Source organism: Microcebus murinus, chromosome 19 (assembly GCF_040939455.1).
Source record: "Microcebus murinus isolate Inina chromosome 19, M.murinus_Inina_mat1.0, whole genome shotgun sequence".
NCBI lineage: Eukaryota > Metazoa > Chordata > Mammalia > Primates > Cheirogaleidae > Microcebus > Microcebus murinus.
In genome coordinates this window covers 1,350,835-1,367,857 of record NC_134122.1, presented here as the reverse complement: position 1 = coordinate 1,367,857, position 17,023 = coordinate 1,350,835, and the positions used below count along the sequence as shown (strand labels likewise).

Here is a 17,023-nt window from a genome sequence, read left to right as displayed (position 1 = left end):
CCGCCTGTGCCTGGGCAGGAGGCGCCTGGCCCTGCAGCTCCTTCGCAGGTGGCCTGGGCGCCCCAGGTCCCCCCCCTCCCCGCCCCCCCAGCTTCAGGCTTGCGTGACAGGCCGAGGGGCTGGTGCCAGTTGACCTCCCGCCCCTCCCTGGCCCTGCGCCCGCCGCGCACCTGCTTGTACTTGGCGGGCAGGCTCCAGCCGCAGGCCTGCAGCCGCCCGTCGTCGTTGCGCACGTGCTCGCGCACCTGGCGGTACTGCTCGCGCTTCTGCTCCCGCCGCGCGGAGGACGTGCAGTCGCTGGGTGGGAGGAGCGGCAGGTGACGTCCCTGTCCACGGCTCGGCCCCACAGGGCTGGCCCCTGGGGCAGGGCAGGCGGGCACCAGAGGAGGCCTTGGGCTCGGTGGCCACACCCAGCACCCGCCGGACCAGGAGCCCACGCTGCTGTCACGGTCGCCAAGGGCTCGAAGGCTCAGGCCAGGGCTCAGCGGCTCCTTGCTGGGCGTGGGCCTGAAGCGGCTGCCTGTGCCAGCTGCGTGAAGCCGCGACCCTTGACACCGCGGCCGGTGTCCCGAGAGGCGAGGCCGGCCCTCAACATCCTGCTTCAGGACTGGGAGTGGAGGGGCCCCGGGCACTGTCCCCTCCCCTTGCAGCTCAGAGCCGAGGCTGCGGGACACTCACTCGTCGGGGAAGAACTCCAGGGGCCGGCTGCCCGCCGAGATCTGGCACATGCCGTGGCTGCGGCGCTGGCTGAAGCCCGCTGTGGTGGGCGACTTGTAGTGGATGTTCACGGAGGGGTAGGACCGCTTGGCGGGAGGGGGGCTGGATGAGGAGCTGAAGAGGCGGCTGAAGCTGCCGGGCACAGGTGGTGAGGGGCGGCCGTGGCCCGGGGCCTCCCCGCTCCCCAGCCGCCAGCCCCGCCCCCGGCCCGCGGCTCACAACTGCCAGATGGTGGACTTCTTCTTCTCCTGCACGGATGGGTGCTCTCGGGATGCCCTGCGGGGGCACAGGGAGCAGCTCGCTGGGGCGCCCCACTCCCCCGCCCGGGACCCCCCCCCCCGGAGGCCCCAGTGCCCTCTGTCCTCCCCGGAGAGAGATGTGTGGGTCCCACGGCGACCACAGGTCGCGAGGAGGGCGAGCGCCTCGGGGGCACCCAGCCTGTGGGGAGCGGGCGCCTGGGCGCACCTGATCATCTCGGTCCACCGCACGGCCTCCTGCAGCTCCATCAGCCGCTCCTTGTACTGGTTGCGCTCCATGAGCACGCGCGCCATCTCCACCCGCGTGAACCGGCGGCGCTGGGCCATGGGGATTTTGTCCTGCGGAGGGGACGGGCGCGGGGCTCAGCCGCGGGGGGCTGCGGTCCCTGCCGCTGCCTCGAGGGACCTGCCACCTGGGCGGAGGGGCGTGGCCTCCAGGTGGGGATTTCCCACAGACCCTGGGGACCCGAGTGGGGGGTGGCGGGGCAGGGGGTGCCCAGTGCACCCGGCCTTGTCAGGGCTGCCACCGAGGGAACTTCCTACACCTCCCCGGACACCTGGACAAGCACAGATGCCGTGAGCATGGCACAGGCGGGCCCGGCCCAGGAGAATGACGAGACGGGAAGGTCCAGCCAGCAGATCGCTGACGCTTTCTGCCTCCTGTGCGGGGCTAGCAAAGGGTTGCCACGCAGCACAGGGCAGGCAGACGGGGTCCTCCCCACACGGCCCAACCACCGGGCACTCTGCATTCTCCGGGGCACGTCCTACCTCCCCCCTGGAGCGAGGGCCCGGCCCAGCCTCCCCCTCTGACCCACTGCGACAGGGGTGGGGGCCACAGTCCCCCTGCAGCTCTGTCCTGGACTCTGGGAAGGTGGGGGCTGCACGGGGTGGGGAGGGCCAAGACACACAACTTCCTTGATCCTCACCACGAGCCCCAGGGACTGGGCCGAGGGGAAGGCAAGGTTAGTGTGACCCCAGAGCTGAGCCTGTTCCCTGAGGGCCGGCAGTCCTGCTTCGGATGGACATGCCTCGGGCCTAGAGAGCTCTGAGGTGGGAAGGGCCTACGAACGCCTGGGCCTAAAGGGTTCTCCTCAGGACGCCCCATGCTCCTTGGCTTGGGGTGGGGACTGGGGAAGGACAGCAGGTGGCTGATGCTGCCTCTGCTGCCTGGCTGTGCGGCACAGCCAGGGAGACCCCGCTGGTGACGTGCGAAACGCAGCCACCGGGACCTGGGACTGAGGGCGGCCCGGCGTCAGGGCTGGGGTCCCACCAAGGGGTGTGGGCCGGGCGCCAGCGGCAAACGATGCCGCTGGACTGGATGTCACATGGGAGGGTGAGGGCCGGGAGCCCAGAACCAGCAGTCCCCGCCCCGCGCCCGCCCGAGCCCCGCATGTTAATAGTGGAATATACCAATTCTGTACAGAGATAGCTGCTTACATCCTCCACCTCTTCTCGGGGCTCGCGGCGGGCGACGATGGCCTCCGACTTCGCCCTGCGGGACGAGGGGGGACATGGGGACGGGTGAGGCCCCAGGGGCCGCGGGAAGACCAGGCTTGGGCCGGCCCAGCGGGGTGTCTGGGCCTCTGAGCAGGGCTGGGGCCCTCCGCACAGGGACCCGGGCGGCGGCTCTCAGGTCTGGGGCCCCGAGGGTCCTGCCAGTCCCCTGGGGCAGCGCCTGACGCCCGGCCCCACGAGTGCCCTGAGGCGCGGGTGCCCGTCCTGGCAGCTCTGGCCAAGTGAGGCTGGCGGGAAGCGGGTGGGAGTAGCCCGGCAGGCCCTGTCCCCTGCAGAGGCGGCCCTGGGCCCTCACTCCTCCCCTGGTCACCAGAGAATTGTCAGTGGCCCCATGGCCTGGCCTTGGCTGCACAAGGGCTGGGAGCAGAGGGGGCTGCGGGGTCCCTTCCCGCCCTCCCCCTGCACGAATAAACGGGGGGTGCAGAGCTGCGGCCAGGCCCTGCACGTGCCCAGAGGAGCGACTCGCACGCAGGCCCCTGCCCATGCGCGATGCCAGGGCCCGCGTGGGCCGGCTGGGCGGAGCTGAGGGGCAGCCCGCGGACAGGGCCGGCTCGGAGCGAGAGCGCGTGCTGGGGAGGCCACAGAGCCCGCGGAGCCCCCACCTTTTCAGCTCCTCTTCCAGCTCCTTGATTCGGTTTTCCAGCTTGACCTTGGCCTGCTTGGCGGCCTCCAGCTCCCCCTTCAGCACCTCCTGCTCCCCCGACAGCTGGTCAACCTTGGCAATGAGGTCGTTCTTCACGACATTCAAGGCATTTCTTGGAAAAAGCAGAAAGACGGGAGCTTCCTGTGAGCCCCAGGTGCAGGACAGGACGGGGCTTTCTGAGGGGTCGTCCCATGTCCGTGTCCGCGAAGGCACGTCCCGGTCAAGGATGCTTGGAAGGTAGATGACCCGTCCCCATCTGGCCACCCTAGTGAAGGGGTCCTTAGGACAGCGGGTCACCCAGGAGTCTTGCTCCGAGTCCCTCCGTCTCCCCAGGAGGGTGAGCCCGAGTGGCCGGGGGAGAGGGCCTCTTACTTGGTTTCCAGAAGCTGTGAGTTTTCCAGCAGCAGATTCCCGACCTCTTTGCCCATTCCTGAAACAAAAGGGGTGGAGGTTTGACCTGTGCCCTTCGAGGCGGGGCTCTGGCGCGCCCACGCCTGTCTCAGAGTGGCGGTGTTGGGGTGGCCTGTGCCTGGAGGCAGAGGGGGCTGCAGCGGGAGGTGCCGTCAGCCCCGAGGCCGCTCTGCGCCCACGGGAAGGCCCTCCTCGCACGCGGCAGGGGCCGGGTGGCCGCTGGGCTTGTGCCCCGGGTCCCCACAGCTCCAGCCCTGGGTGCCCCGGGACGGGCCCGCACAGCTGCCCGGCGCTGCCCACTCGCGACGGTTCCCGGGCCTGGCATGAGGCGGACGCCTGAGCGCTGCCCCACAGCGGAATGATGCTGGAGCCGCGGTGACGGGACAGAGACGACAGCGAAAACCTCTGCCTGGAGAGATGGGACGGCCCGTGGCAGGCACAGCCATCCACCGGGGCGAGTGCAGGCCGGGGGCCTGGCCAGGGACACGGGGCCGGCGGCAGAGGGAGTGGACAGAGGAGCACAGGGAGGGATCAACCCGGCCCCTGTGCCGCCAGGCCCCAGAGTGGAACCCGCAGACCAGGCTTCCTGCAGGCAGGTCACGAAGCCCCCAGGAATACCTGCTGACCTTCAGGGCGGCCCTGAGACCCGAGGCCTGGCCCTCCCAGCCCTGCCTGCTGTCTATGCAGCCACGAGACAGCACCGGGAGCACCGTGTGCTTGGGCGTCAGGGTCCTGCCTGCCGTCCACGCTGACCCCCGTGGACAGGCCGCAGCAGGCCCGGGCTCACCCCAAACAGGGTCTGCCTGAGCGTGTGGCAGCTCCAAGGGGCCAGCTGCCCTGTCTGGCTGCCAATGGTCTGCCTGCCGGGAGCCAGCCAGCTCGGAGGGAGGGCGCCACCTCCCACGGCCCACCGAGGCATGGTGGAGAGATGCCCCTCACCCAGGCCTGCCGCCTGGGAGCTGGGGACCCCCATCCCCTCATGCAGAGCAAAGCCCCCGGCGCGTGAAGCACGAGGAGACGGCGTGAGAGGAGGGACGCGAGGCCGCGGCCTGGCCTTACCAAAGAAATCATCGCGCACTGCGGGAGCCGTCCCGTCCCGCGGGAGAAGGGCCACCCGGGCAGGCGGGCGAGAGGGGGGAGAGAGAAAAGAAGCGCATTAAGCCATGTGGACAGCAGGGTGAGCGGCCCTAGAGCTGGTTTGCGCTGGGTTGGGGGTGGGCGCAGGCGGGAGCCGGGAGGGCAGGCGGGATGGAGCCAGCTGCTCCTTCCGGAAAGTTTATCCTTGAGGTCGCAGGGAAGACTGCCAGGCTAGACCCCGTGAGGAGGGCAGTTAAGGGCGCCCCGAGGAGCTGGGGCTGCTGGGCAGGGGCAGGGCCGCCCGTGAGCACTGGACGGGAGGGGCCCCGCAACCCCTGCAGCAAAGCGAGACCCCGTGCTGTGCGTGGCGGGGGCTCCCTGCATCCCTGACTCTGGGTGCACCCGGCAGCGGGAGAGGCCACGGAACTGCCCTCTGGCCCTTCCTGTCCCTGCCCAGTGTGTCTAATGGCTCCACAGAACGGCCAGAGCTGCCCTCAGGGCCGGCCGCTCCCGGGGGTCCCGGTCAGTGGCTGGTGGCCAAAAACAAGTGAGCCCCGGGGCAGGAGTGGGTGGGACAGCGAAATGCAGGCACTCAGGCGGCCGTGACCAGGGCGGGACCGTCCACGAGGCCATGGAGCCCCACGCGCCCGCCCGGCTGCATATGGAGCTACGCACCTGAGAACTCCCCTGGCGTGTCCAGCGCGGCACCGGAGGCGGGCAGGGAGGAAAGTGACAAAGGTCAGTTGGTGACTGGAACCGACAAAATAAAAACATTCTCATCGGAGGAAAAGCGCCAACAGCCCGGCCACCCCCTGCCGGAGGGCGAGGAAGCACGAGGACCCGGCCCACGGCAGGCGAGAGCCAGCGCGAGAGGCAGGCCCAGCAGCCGTGTCTCCCGGCAGCCAAGGCCCCGAGCCCAGGTCCACGCCGGGGCCGGCACCCCGACCCCACGGCTGCCCCCTTGAGCCCCCTCCCCGCCCAGCAGGGCCCGAGCTCCGCAGACCCGGCTCCTGGGGCCTGTGCGGAGGAGAGTGCCCGGCGTGGGGGTGCGGCGGGGTACTGAGGGTGCCTGGCCTCCCAGGAGCCTCTCCGGGCCGAGCAGGGGAGCGCCATGGGAGGCGCCATCTGGGCCGGAGCTGGACTCCGGCTCCCCTGGGAAGGGCGTGGGCTCGGGGCTCGGGGGGCCAGAAGAGGAAAAGGGAGCAAGGAGCCGATGTGCAAAAGTCAGTCAAAGGCAGAGAGGCATTATCCTCAATCTTTATGAGTGGGTGCAGAAAAAAAGAACAAATATTATTTTAAATTTTTAAAATAAATATATATACATAAAAAATGAAAATAAAAGCGGAGAGGCGAGGCGGGGGCTGCGGGCGGCACGTGCCGGCCCCACCGCGCTGGGCCTCTCGGGGCACGGGGAGGACGGCAGGGACGCGGCCGTGGGTGGAGAAACGCTTCTTTCTCCACAGACTTGACGAAATGATTCTGTTCTCCGTGGCTCGTTTCTCGTAGGGAGGAAAGGGGCATTAGAAGGTCACCTGGCTTAAGTGACACCACGGCGACAGCCACGGGAGTCCCGGGGAGGAAGTGCCCCAGCTCCGAGCAGCCGCTCCTCTCTAGCGGCCACTCGCGGGGCGGCCACTGCGGACGTGCCCCCATCCCTGCTCAGGCGCTTTCCAGGTGGCCACGGCTCCTACGGCAAAGCGGGGCCGGCCGTCCACCCTTGTGGGCAACCGCGTGCCCCTGACCCTTTGGCGCCAAGGATGCACGGCCTCCCTCAGCACTCCGTGGCTTCCCTGCAGGGCTGTCCTGTCCCTCGAGACAGGACCCAGTCCCCGTGGATGCTTAGGGCGTGGACAGCTTGTGTGACCACCAGACGCGGCAGCGCGGCGTCCCCGAGGGAGGACCTGGGCCTCCCAGCCCCGCGACGCCTGCTCCAGGAACGTGCTGCCCGCTGCCACCCCGCGCCAGGCCCCGCCAGCCCTGCAGCGCAGGGCGGCCCAGCTGCCTTCGTCGTTGCCAGTCTTCCAGGGAAAAAGAGTTTTCCCGATTTCCTCTTCATTTTCATTTCTTTATTATTCCTGGAGTCCAGCATCCTTCCGTATTTCTTGGTGTCTTCCGTGAAGTTCCTAGTTCATCCTCTGCCATTTGTTTCCATTTTAATGACATCATCATCCTCGGCCACGGTCGTCAGTATTTTCCTTACAGCTTTGGTCATGCAGAGAGGCCGAGATTGTGAAAATATTCTCCGATGTTCTTCTCCAGTTCAACTGTCCTTGTTTCTGTTTAGATCTTTAATCCTCCGGGAAATTACTTTTGCTTGTGGCGAGAGGTTGGATCAGACTTCATTTTATTCCGGGGGCTTCTCAACTAATCCGGTGGATTTACTAAATAATGGACCCATTTTCCACGGCTCGAAATGCCACATCTGTCACATGGACGCCCCTCTGGAACGAGGCCTGTCCTCAGCTCTTGCTGTGGGCTCAGTCCCTGGTTGTCCCCACGTCTCAACCACCACAGCTCATGGCTGTAGACACGCAACTGCCGTGCCGCGGGCTTGTGCCGTCGCCGGTTTCCTGGGCTATTCCCACACGTTTATTCTTCTGGATGAACTTCAGAGTCCATTCAGAGGCCGGGCGCGGTGGCTCACACCTGTGATCCCAGCACTCCGGGAGGCCGAGGCAGGAGCATCGCTTGAGCTCAGGAGTTGGAGACCAGCCTGAGCAAGACCCCATCTCTACTAAAAACAGAAAAATCAGACAAGCATTGTGGTGTGCGCCTGTAGTCCCAGCTACTCGGGAGGCTGAGGCAGGACGATCACTTGAGCCCAGGAGTTGGAGGCTGCTGTGAGGTAAACTGACACCATGGCACTCTACTCAGGACAATGGAGTGAGACCCTGTCTCGAATAATAATAATAATGATAATAAAATAACGCAGAGTTCACAGAGTTCCAGAAACCCCCAGCAAGGCTGCTGGCACCGAATGGATTTATGCGGGAACAGGGCCCGACCCACGATGCTGCCCGAGGGCTCACGGGGCCGAAGCTCTGGGCCCCGGCGTGCGTCACGGTTCTCTGCGCGCTGACGGCTTCTTCCGTGCCCTCCGGTGATGTGCTCCAATTCTCCGCGCCAGGCTATTTCTAGACGTTTTCCAGGTCTGGCTACGAGCGGAGCGTGTCCTGAGGGACCGTGGCCTGGCCGGGGCACAGCAGCGTGGGATGAGGCGGATCCGGCTGTGCTGGGGTCGGAGTCCAGCCAAGCAAGCGGGAAACAAGCTTGACTTCTCTGAGCTTCCGTTTCATCGTTTGTAAGATGGAAACAGCTTTCTGCGAAATTTCCGCCAGAGGGGCAGGGGAGGCAGCTGCCCCAGCGCCTGCCACTCGCGAAGTGGTCAAAAGTGGCGATTCCCTCACTCCCCGATTGTGTCCTTTCTGAGATGCAGATTTCCTTCTCGAGTTAACACTGCCGAAACGTCAGTGGGTCTTAACCACCGGCCCGTCGTAGTTTGATTTGCAGCAATTTATTTTCTTTCTTGGACATGCTAAAATAACGGTGTATCTTAAAACTGGGGTGCTCTGGATTCAGCGGGATGAAACATACACCCCACTGGTGTTCTGTGGAGCCGCCAGCCCGGGGCCAGACCTCGGGGACACCACTCTGCACCACGTGACCACCCTCAGAAGCACCTGCCACACCGGGGAGAGCGCCCGCGTGTTTCTGAAGGGACAGGACCTTCCCGCTGTGCAGAAGGGCCACAAGCTGCGCCGGGAGGTCTGCTCGGGGTCCCCAGCTGGCGCCTGCTCGGAAGCCACCCAGGGAAGTCTGGTGTGCGGCTCAGGGGCAGGCGCCAGTGACTACGGCGAGGGGACGGGCACCGGGCTCCTGTCGTTGGCCCTAACCCCGTACAGCCGGAGGCTGGGGACGCGGGTCCCAGCTCACCCCTCCGCCCGGTCCTGAGAGCAGGCTCCGCCACCCCGACCTCCCACCGACACACGGCAACAGCGTCGCGCCCCTCCTGGCTCCCCTCCCGGCTCCCTAGGCCGGCGGCTTGGCAGTCGCCCCCAGGGCGAGGTCTCCAGCCAGTGTGAGCCTGGGGGAGCCCAGACGGTCCCCGTCCTGTGCTGTGGCTCCACAGCTCCCGGTCCTCGAGTGGCAGGAGGAACGTCCGGGAACAGACATGCCCAGGCGTGCTGCGTGAGCTTTCCCATGAAAAGACAGCACCGGGCGCACCTGCTCCAGCGTCCGACCCCAGGGCCCCGCCCACCCGACCGACCGAGAGGCAGCGACCGCTGGCATCCCCAGCTCAGTCAGCGCGGCCTCCGGGCAGAGCTTGGAATGGCAGTGGCCAGTCCTCTGCCGCCCCTCCGGTCACCACTGATGGGGCTCCGTACCAAAGTGACCCCCACAGCGGGCGGCCTGGGTCCCAAGGGCTCCCTGACAGGGATGGGGAAGGTCACAGATGTGAGCCACTGTTTCTGGCCTATAATTTTTAGAGATTTTTTTTTTTTTTTTTTTTTTGAGACAGAGTCTCGCTTTCTTGCCCAGGCTAGAGTGAGTGCCGTGGCATCAGCCTTGCTCACAGCAACCTCAGACTCCTGGGCTCAAGCAATCCTCCTGCCTCAGCCTCCCGAGTAGCTGGGACTACAGGCACGAGCCACCATGCCCGGCTGATTTTATATTATATATATTAGTTGGCCAATTAATTTCTTTCTATTTTTATGGTAGAGACGGGGTCTCGCTCAGGCTGGTTTTGAACTCCTGACCTTGAGCAATCCGCCCGCCTCGGCCTCCCAGAGTGCTAGGATTACAGGCGTGAGCCACCGCGCCCGGCCTAGAGATGTTTTTGCAACACACGAGAAAAATGTCATTAAAAACATATACTGTTGGCCGGGCACAGTGGCTCCCACCTGTAATCCCAGCACTTGGGAGGCTGAGGTGGGAGGATCACTTGCGCCCAGGAGTTGGAGGCTGCAGTGAGCTGTGATCGCACCACTGCACTCCAGCCTGGGCCACTGAGAGAGACCCTGTCTCAAAAAACAAACAAACAAACAAATACATATCTATATATACACACACACACACAGCTAAAGTGGGCATCCTATCTTCTTCCTGCTCTTTTTTTTTTTTGAGACAGAGTCTTGCTTTGTTGCCCAGGATAAAGTGAGTGCCGTGGCGTCAGCCTAGCTCACAGCAACCTCAAACTCCTGGGCTCAAGCAATCCTGCTGCCTCAGCCTCCCGAGTAGCTGGGACTACAGGCATGCGCCACCATGCCCGGCTAATTTCTTCTATATATGTTAGTTGGCCAATTAATTTCTTTCTATTTTAGTAGAGACGGGGTCTCGCTCTTGCTCAGGCTGGTCTCGAACTCCTGACCTCGGGCAATCCGGCCACCTCGGCCTCCCAGAGTGCTGGGATCACAGGCGTGAGCGAATCATTCTTCCTGCTCTTAGAGGGAGGACTTCCAGGGTGCCACCACTGAGTGTGAATGTGCCTAACACTACGGAACTGAACACTTAAAAGGGTTACGATGGTGAACTTCTATGCTATTTACACTTTGCCACGGTTCAAAAAACACACACAGGCGTCTCCATAAAGGCCACCTATGACTTCTACCGGCCACGTCTCACTCAGGCCTAGCTGACAGGAACTTCCGGCGGGGGTCCGGGGGTGATTCTACGGCACAGTCGGCTCCCCTGTCCCTGGGCCGCGTCTGCACTGACCGTGTGTGGACTGCTTTCCTTGTCGTTCTTCCCCGAACACCTCGCCATGACCGTTCACGAGGCATTCACGCTGAGCCGGGCGTCGAGACAGACTCAGAGACGACGGAAGCGCACGGATGGGCGTGCGGAGGTCACGTGCCAACCCTGTGCCGCCCCACACTGGAGCTGTGTCCCTGGGCCAGGCGGGGTGTCCAGGGACCAGTTCCCGCAGACGCCGAGGGGCGGCCGCGTGGGGAGCGCATCTCCCTGACACTGCGAGAGCCACGTTCCCGGCCCACCAGCCCGCACAGGAAGCCCGGCCCTGCAGTTGCCGCAGGGATGCTCAGTTTACCTAGGAGGTCGGCCCCTTCGTCCACGTCCCCGATGACCTCGGAGCCCGCGGTGGACAGCTCGTGGTACAGCGAGTCGGTGTTGATGCCGAAGGCTTTGTTCACGATCCCCTGGGTCGGGCTGTCAGGACGGACGGGGCGGGAGACAGAGTCAGGGGCCTTCGCCGCGGGGCATCCGGACCCTTCTGACACCGCCCGGCACAGCCTCTCCATGCCGACGCGGCTGCGGGTGCGCGTGGACCGGGGACGGCGGGGCTCTAGGCGTCAGCCCCAATGCTCCCCCAGAACAGGCTGCGGGCCTTCGCCAAGGCCACCGACCCAGGTGGCCTCTGACCCCTGGGCGTGGGCTGCGCACCTGCTTCCTGTGCGGTCCAGGCGGGTCTCCGGACACATGTCCAGCTCCGGAGTGGAGTCGATGATGTCCTGGACGTCGGACCACTCGTCGCTGCTGCCCATGCCTGGGAGCACAGCGGGGCCTGGGGTCAGGGGTCCGGCGAGCCCCGCCCTGCCTGCCCGCGGGGCCCTCGGGCCAGACCGGCCCTAGCAGGGGTCGCTAGAGACGGGCCTCCCACACCATCCGGGCACAGTCTGGGAGGGAGGGCTGCGGCCTCCCTGCACGGGGCGCTCAGCGGCTCGCCTGCCCCTCCCCGAGATCTGTGTCCACGGGAGCCGTGACGGAATCCGAACGGGCCGGATGTCACTTCTCTTTCTCTTACTAGACCGTGCGCTGCTGGGAGGGGTCCCCCAAATCCCTATGAGGATGGGCACCCCGTGCGACTGCACTTGGGGACGGAGCCTTTAAAGAAGCAGCTAAGGTGAACTGAGGTCACTGGGGGGGTCCTGATCCAACCTGAGGGCGTGCTCGTAAGAAGGGACGAGGACACAGGCCAGGGAGCAAGGCCTCCCAGGAACCAGCCTGGACGCCCGGCCTGGACGTCAGCCCAGACGGTGGGGACACGGGTCTCTGGCGCCTGTGTGGCCCGGCGCGTGGTCTCTGTGACGGCGGCCCGAGCACACTGCCGCACCCGCCCCGGCTAAAGCCCCAACAGGCTAGAAACGCCCGCCCGCTGTGGGCAGCCCGGGCCCAGGCCGCACCTATGCTGACGTTGCGCATCTCCTGGGTGACCTGGACCTCCATGTTGCGGCTGTGGCGCTTCTCCCTCGCCCGCTTGCTGCTCTTGCCGCTGCCCCCGAAGCCGCCCAGGGGCTGCATGCTCTCATTGAGGGGCGTGACCGCGGCCGAGGGCACGGAGGACGTGGGCGTGTTGGACTTGGTGCCCGCGGTGCTGGGCGTGGCGGCCGCTGAGGACTGGCCGGACTCGGACATCTCGTCTTGCGGACACTAGGGCCAAGCACAGGGGCAGGGAGAGCGAGTCACGGGGTCCCTCTGCCGCCCGCGGCTGGTTCTCTCCGCGCCATCTCTCCCCAGGGTTCGTGCCCAGGGTCGAGGCCACCTCCGGCTCCCCAGAAGCAGGCGGCCTTGCTCAGAGGGTCTGCAACGGCTGCGGCACGCCCCCGCAACGCCGCCCACCAAGCCTCAGGGACGGGCGCCACGCTGCCCGGAGGACGCGGCTGGCAGCCCCTGCAGCTGGTGCTGGTCAAAAGCAGGCCGCGGCCCCGGGCAGGGCGAAGGGCTCTGAACAAGACCCCGGGAAGAGGCCGGCCAGGCTGACGCCCTGTCTGATCCCGTCGTCACTGTGTGGTCCTGCCCGCCCTGTTGCCGAGGCCAGGAGACCCCTGCTCAAGTCAGGGTCACAGTGCGCGACCCCCCAGGTCACCTGGACCAGCGTTCAGCTCTAAGGCCAAGGCCTGTGGGATACACGAAAACTCTACTTTCACAGAACAGACTGGCACCAAATGCTCTGGGCCGGTGGGAAGCCCAGATTATTAAAAACTGCAGTCACCTATTTATCTTAATAATATCACTAGGGAGGAACACTTTTCTTTTTTGAGACAGAGTCTTGCTCTGTCACCCTGGGGAGAGTGCAGTGGCATCATCATAGCTCTCTGCAGCCTCCAATTCCTGAACTCAAGGGATCCTCCTGCCTCAGCCTCCTGAGAAGCTGGGACTACAGAGGCCACCACACCCGGCTAATTTTCTATTTTTAGCAGAGACGGGGTCTCACACTTGCTCTTGTTCAGGCTGGTCTCGAACTCCTGAGCTTGAGTGATCCTCCCACCTTGGCCTCCCAGAGTGCTGGGATTACAGGCGAGAGCCATCGTACAGGGCCAGGAACACTTAGAAAGTCCTGCTAGCAATAATCGCACCTCAGAGACACCGCACTGGCCGCTGGGCAGAGCTCGGGGAGGGACGAGGCCCATCTGGACAACATAAGACACGAACAGACATATCCTTTCCCTACGGTCTTTCCTGATGAAAGTACTGGACAATCTCAAGACAAACAGCTGCCCACTCAACAACCCTCCTGTCACCCAATCCTGGTGACCCCAGACGGCCCAGAGCAGGTGCCTGGCTCTCCTGGGCAGCACCCACCTGGCCCTGGGACCCCGCACAGGCACTGCGGGAGCTGTGGTCTCCCCAGAAGGCGCCTGGGGGGCTTTCAGAGGCCCAGCACGCTGTCCTGGAGCAGCTGGCAAGAGAGGGGCGTCCAGCCCTCTCCAGCGGGGGGATGCACATGGGACCGGCGCACACGCCTCACTGAGCAGGGCAGACGGGGCTCCCGGAAGCCGCAGCCAGCTCCAAGATCTGCGGCTGCCTGACCCTGCGGGTCCCCAGCCGGCTGAACGTGGCTATGTGTTCAAGGGACAGACGTCTAGCTCCATCTCCCAGGCCCCTACATTCCTCTGCGAGGAGCCCCAGAGTGACACATGGTCCTCTGCAGCAGCAGCTCCCGACGGGGGTGCTTCTGCACCCAGGGGACCTTGGCAAAGCCCAGAGACATCTCTGGCTATCGCAGCTGAGACGGGGCTGCTGTTGGCAGCTAGGGGTGGAGGCCCGGGACACCCATGGCCAGGCACGGCCCGGCCCTGAATGTCACTGCAGAGGGGACAGCCCTCGCACCACGCGTGTCTGCCTTCCCTGGAAGTCGCTCTGCGTGAACGTCTTAGACTTGGATTCCGGCTCTACGGCTTATGCTAACTTGAGGAGAGATGACCGCTATCCTCTTCTTACCACCTCCAAAACCAGGCGTGAGTGTCCCCCACACTCAGCGTCCCCCTGATGAAGCTCCGGAAGACCCTCGCCTGCCCCGCGTGTGGGAGGCGCCCGGGTGCCCCAGGGGGAGGGACCCTCGGTCGCCACCCAGCGGGGGAGACAGGGAGCTGCGCGTGATGCACGCCGCCCGGCCCCCGTCCTCACGGCCCGTCCCAGCCTGTCCCAGCCCTGGTGACCACGAGGGCAGGTCTGTGGTCTGGCCGCACCTCCCCCGGGGCCCCTAGCTCTCTGTCACCCTGCGGGGCCACCACTTACCCACGGGACACGCCCCCTGGCCACAACTTACCTAAAGGCAAACCTCTCAACCTCCCAAACATCAACGTGTAGCAGTGACCTCCAAATGCATTGCAAAGAACCCAAACGCCTAGCGGTCATTCCTCACCATGAGTAGCCACAACTGTTTGGTTAAAACACTGAAAATACAGTACATAAAACAAAAAACAAAACAAAACAAAAAAACAACAAAAAAAATTTAAGAAATTAGAAAAACCTTAAAACCTAGAGCATAAAATAAAAAGAACGTAAATGTGATTATTTAAAAAAAAAAGAAAAGAAAAGAAAAATCAAATAAAATACACCTGTGAACTCAAACACAAAACGATACAGTTTAGGAAGAGAAAGACCACATCCCAGACAAGGCGGGGTGGAAGGAAAGACGCTGAGAGAGGGCGGCGTCCAGGCGTGGGCGCGGGGAGGGTCCGGGCCGCGGGGGTTGGGGAGGCCCCTCCGGGCCTCCTGCCTCCTCCCGGCACACACACAGGACCGTCCAAACTGGGGGGAGTGTCCCGAGAGTCACGGAGACCCGCTCACTCCCCAGAGCAAGCGCAGAAGCAGGGCCCCTTTCCGACAGAGCTGCAGGAAGGCAGGACACTTAGAGGAGGGATAGTCAGCAAAGAGCTGCAGTAGGGAGGAAGCTTCCGAAGAGGTCCCGAGCCCCAGACCCCACACCCACCAGCCCAGCCCAGCCCGGAGGCCCAAGCACTTTGCCCGCGTGGCCGTCCTCCACCGGGCTCCACGGAGTCCACCCCAGCGGGGCAGCGACCCTTACCTGGCTCTGAGCCCGAAACCGCCCACCTTGGCCAGTCTGAGCTCACAGGTCAAAACCAGGGACAAGTGACCTGGACCCTGAACAAGTGACCTGGCTTCCCGGGGTCCCTGCATTCTGGCTGCGCTCCCTGGGCGGCTGTGCACACCCTGGGGGCGTCTGCCTCCTCACACTCAGGGACCAGGTGTGACCAGGGACAGCGGGCGGAGCGCCACCTCCTTGCCTTTGCCTGTCTGCCGGCTGAAGCCAAACCTGGCTCTGGACGCTCGTCCTCTCTCAGGGTTTGTGAATGCGTTTGGGCTCGGGGCCACTGCACAATGAGGCTGGGATTTTGGGGTGCGGCTTGGCAGATGGTCACTAAGCTCAGCCCTGACAGGCGCTGGACCGGCTGCAGAGGGGCCTACATGAGCACCAGAAAGGTCCGCCTGGCTGGGAGGAGCCCAAGCGGGGCCTACCCCGTAGCCGCCGCCTGCTGACCCCGTTCGGTTTCTCTGTTTCTGCCCAGGGAGCTGCTGAGGGGCGTCTGCCTGGGTGGGCGTGGCGCGGCGGCGGGGGAGACCCTCGCTACGAGGCGCGGCTACGAAACCTGGTAGTTGGAGCTGGACTGCAGCTGGCCGAGGTCGCTCAGGTGCCAGTGGTCCCCCGCAGGTGCGAGCTTGCCCCCCATCTGTGCACGTACCATGCCGTCCGCCAGCGGGAAGACGTTCAGGGAGGTGGGGCGCTCCTTCCTGCTGCAGGGGGAGGGGAGAGGGAGCGGGAGGTTAGACGGGGCCTCCAAAGAGGGCCGAGCCCTCCCTGCGCCTCGCGGACACCCACACCCTCCGGCCCTGCTTGTGCGTGCTCCCGCATGGCGCCACCCTCCCGCCCTGCTCCGTCCGCTATTTGCGTCGTCGGGCTCTGCGCCGGCACCGCGCAGCAGGCCAGTGAGGGGCCGCGGGGTCCCGGCCACACCCACCGGGTGCTCTGCGCAGCGGCTGTCCCCCACGCTGGCCTTGCTCACGCAGGGCCTGGCAGCCCCGCCCCGACTCCTGGGGCCGGCAGGGAATGACCCTGCCCCAGGTCTCTGTCCCTCGACCCCTCCTGCCCCCAGTCCTACCCTGTTTCCCCACGAGCCTTTTCATCGCAGAACGTCTGACACGACGGGTCCAGGGTAGAGAGGGGCAGCGGAGGGGTGTCTGGGGCACTGGGGTTGCAAGAGCTCGGCCCCGGCGAAGGCCTCCTGTGGGCCGCCAATGTGGGGGACAGAGGCCACGTCCTCACCCCACGCCTCCCCTGTGGGGGGCTTCGGACGGGTGGGCCCAGATGCAGAGGCCAGGCCGGCTCCCGGCCTCCCCGGGTTCGGGGCAGATCTCGCTGGCACCCGCCGCCTGGCGCCGTTTGGCCCAGCATGAGCTGCAGCGCCAGCCCCGGGCCCTGCCCTGGGGATGAGGGTGACGGAGAGGGGGAGGGAGCGCAGCGGCCACCACTGACTCAGTGCACAAGGCTGCGCGGCGGCTTTAGGAAGATTCTGGGGGCGCACGCGGTGCTGGGGACTGGCCGGCCGGCCTGTCCTGCTCAGCACAACGCTGTCACCTGCAGGGTGAGGGTCCCTGGGCCCACTGGGACCTGGCAGTGCCGTCTCAGGGCCAGGAGCTGGAGGAGCAGAGCGCTCCGGGGGCTGCGGGGCTGCGCGGGCCGAGGCCACCCAGAGGGCGGTTTCCTACGGTGACCTCACGTATGCACAGGAGGTGGCTGCTCTTAGGCACGGCTCAGTCTGCCACTTTAAACAGCCGAATAAACTCGGGCCCTAAGGAAGGAGGTCGGCGTGGGGAAGCTGCGTATCTGCCCATGCGTTGGCGCTCAGCCGCCCCTGGCCCGGCCCTCGCTCCCGCTGCTCTGGCCGAGGCCGCCGGGCACAGTGAGCATGGCTGCTGGGGGGGGCGTCTTGGCCGCCCTGTCTGCTCGGAGCTCCCAGCTGTGGCAGCGCCTCTCCCGGGCCCAGTCTGGCCCTGTCAGGCACCTGCACTTACGACCCCGGTGAGCGCACACTGGGTCCCTAGACCCAGGCTGTCCCTTGGCTGTCACCAGACGCCTGGCGGGGCAGCCGGGAGCACAGCAGGGTGAGGGGGAGCACTCACAGACCCCCCCCCAGCTTCCACA

At 65.2% G+C, this 17,023-nt stretch overlaps 1 protein-coding gene across 9 annotated transcripts in view; it reads right to left on the bottom strand.

The window, feature by feature from the left end:
* MAPK8IP3 (mitogen-activated protein kinase 8 interacting protein 3) overlaps nucleotides 1-17,023 on the bottom strand; it is a 44,226-nt gene that overhangs the window by 6,349 nt on the left and 20,854 nt on the right. For 2 of the 9 annotated variants that reach the window (XM_012743462.2, XM_075994945.1), the window contains 13 exons: nucleotides 15,471-15,615; nucleotides 11,760-12,006; nucleotides 11,020-11,122; nucleotides 10,667-10,785; nucleotides 5,296-5,307; nucleotides 4,603-4,620; nucleotides 3,505-3,562; nucleotides 3,092-3,244; nucleotides 2,412-2,466; nucleotides 1,183-1,313; nucleotides 937-993; nucleotides 679-849; nucleotides 171-297 (listed from right to left, as the gene is read on the bottom strand). In XM_012743462.2, the coding sequence (XP_012598916.2) occupies nucleotides 171-297; nucleotides 679-849; nucleotides 937-993; nucleotides 1,183-1,313; nucleotides 2,412-2,466; nucleotides 3,092-3,244; nucleotides 3,505-3,562; nucleotides 4,603-4,620; nucleotides 5,296-5,307; nucleotides 10,667-10,785; nucleotides 11,020-11,122; nucleotides 11,760-12,006; nucleotides 15,471-15,615 (1,396 nt within the window). The other 7 variants (XM_012743467.2, XM_012743469.2, XM_012743457.2 and 4 more) reach the window with 5 other exon arrangements.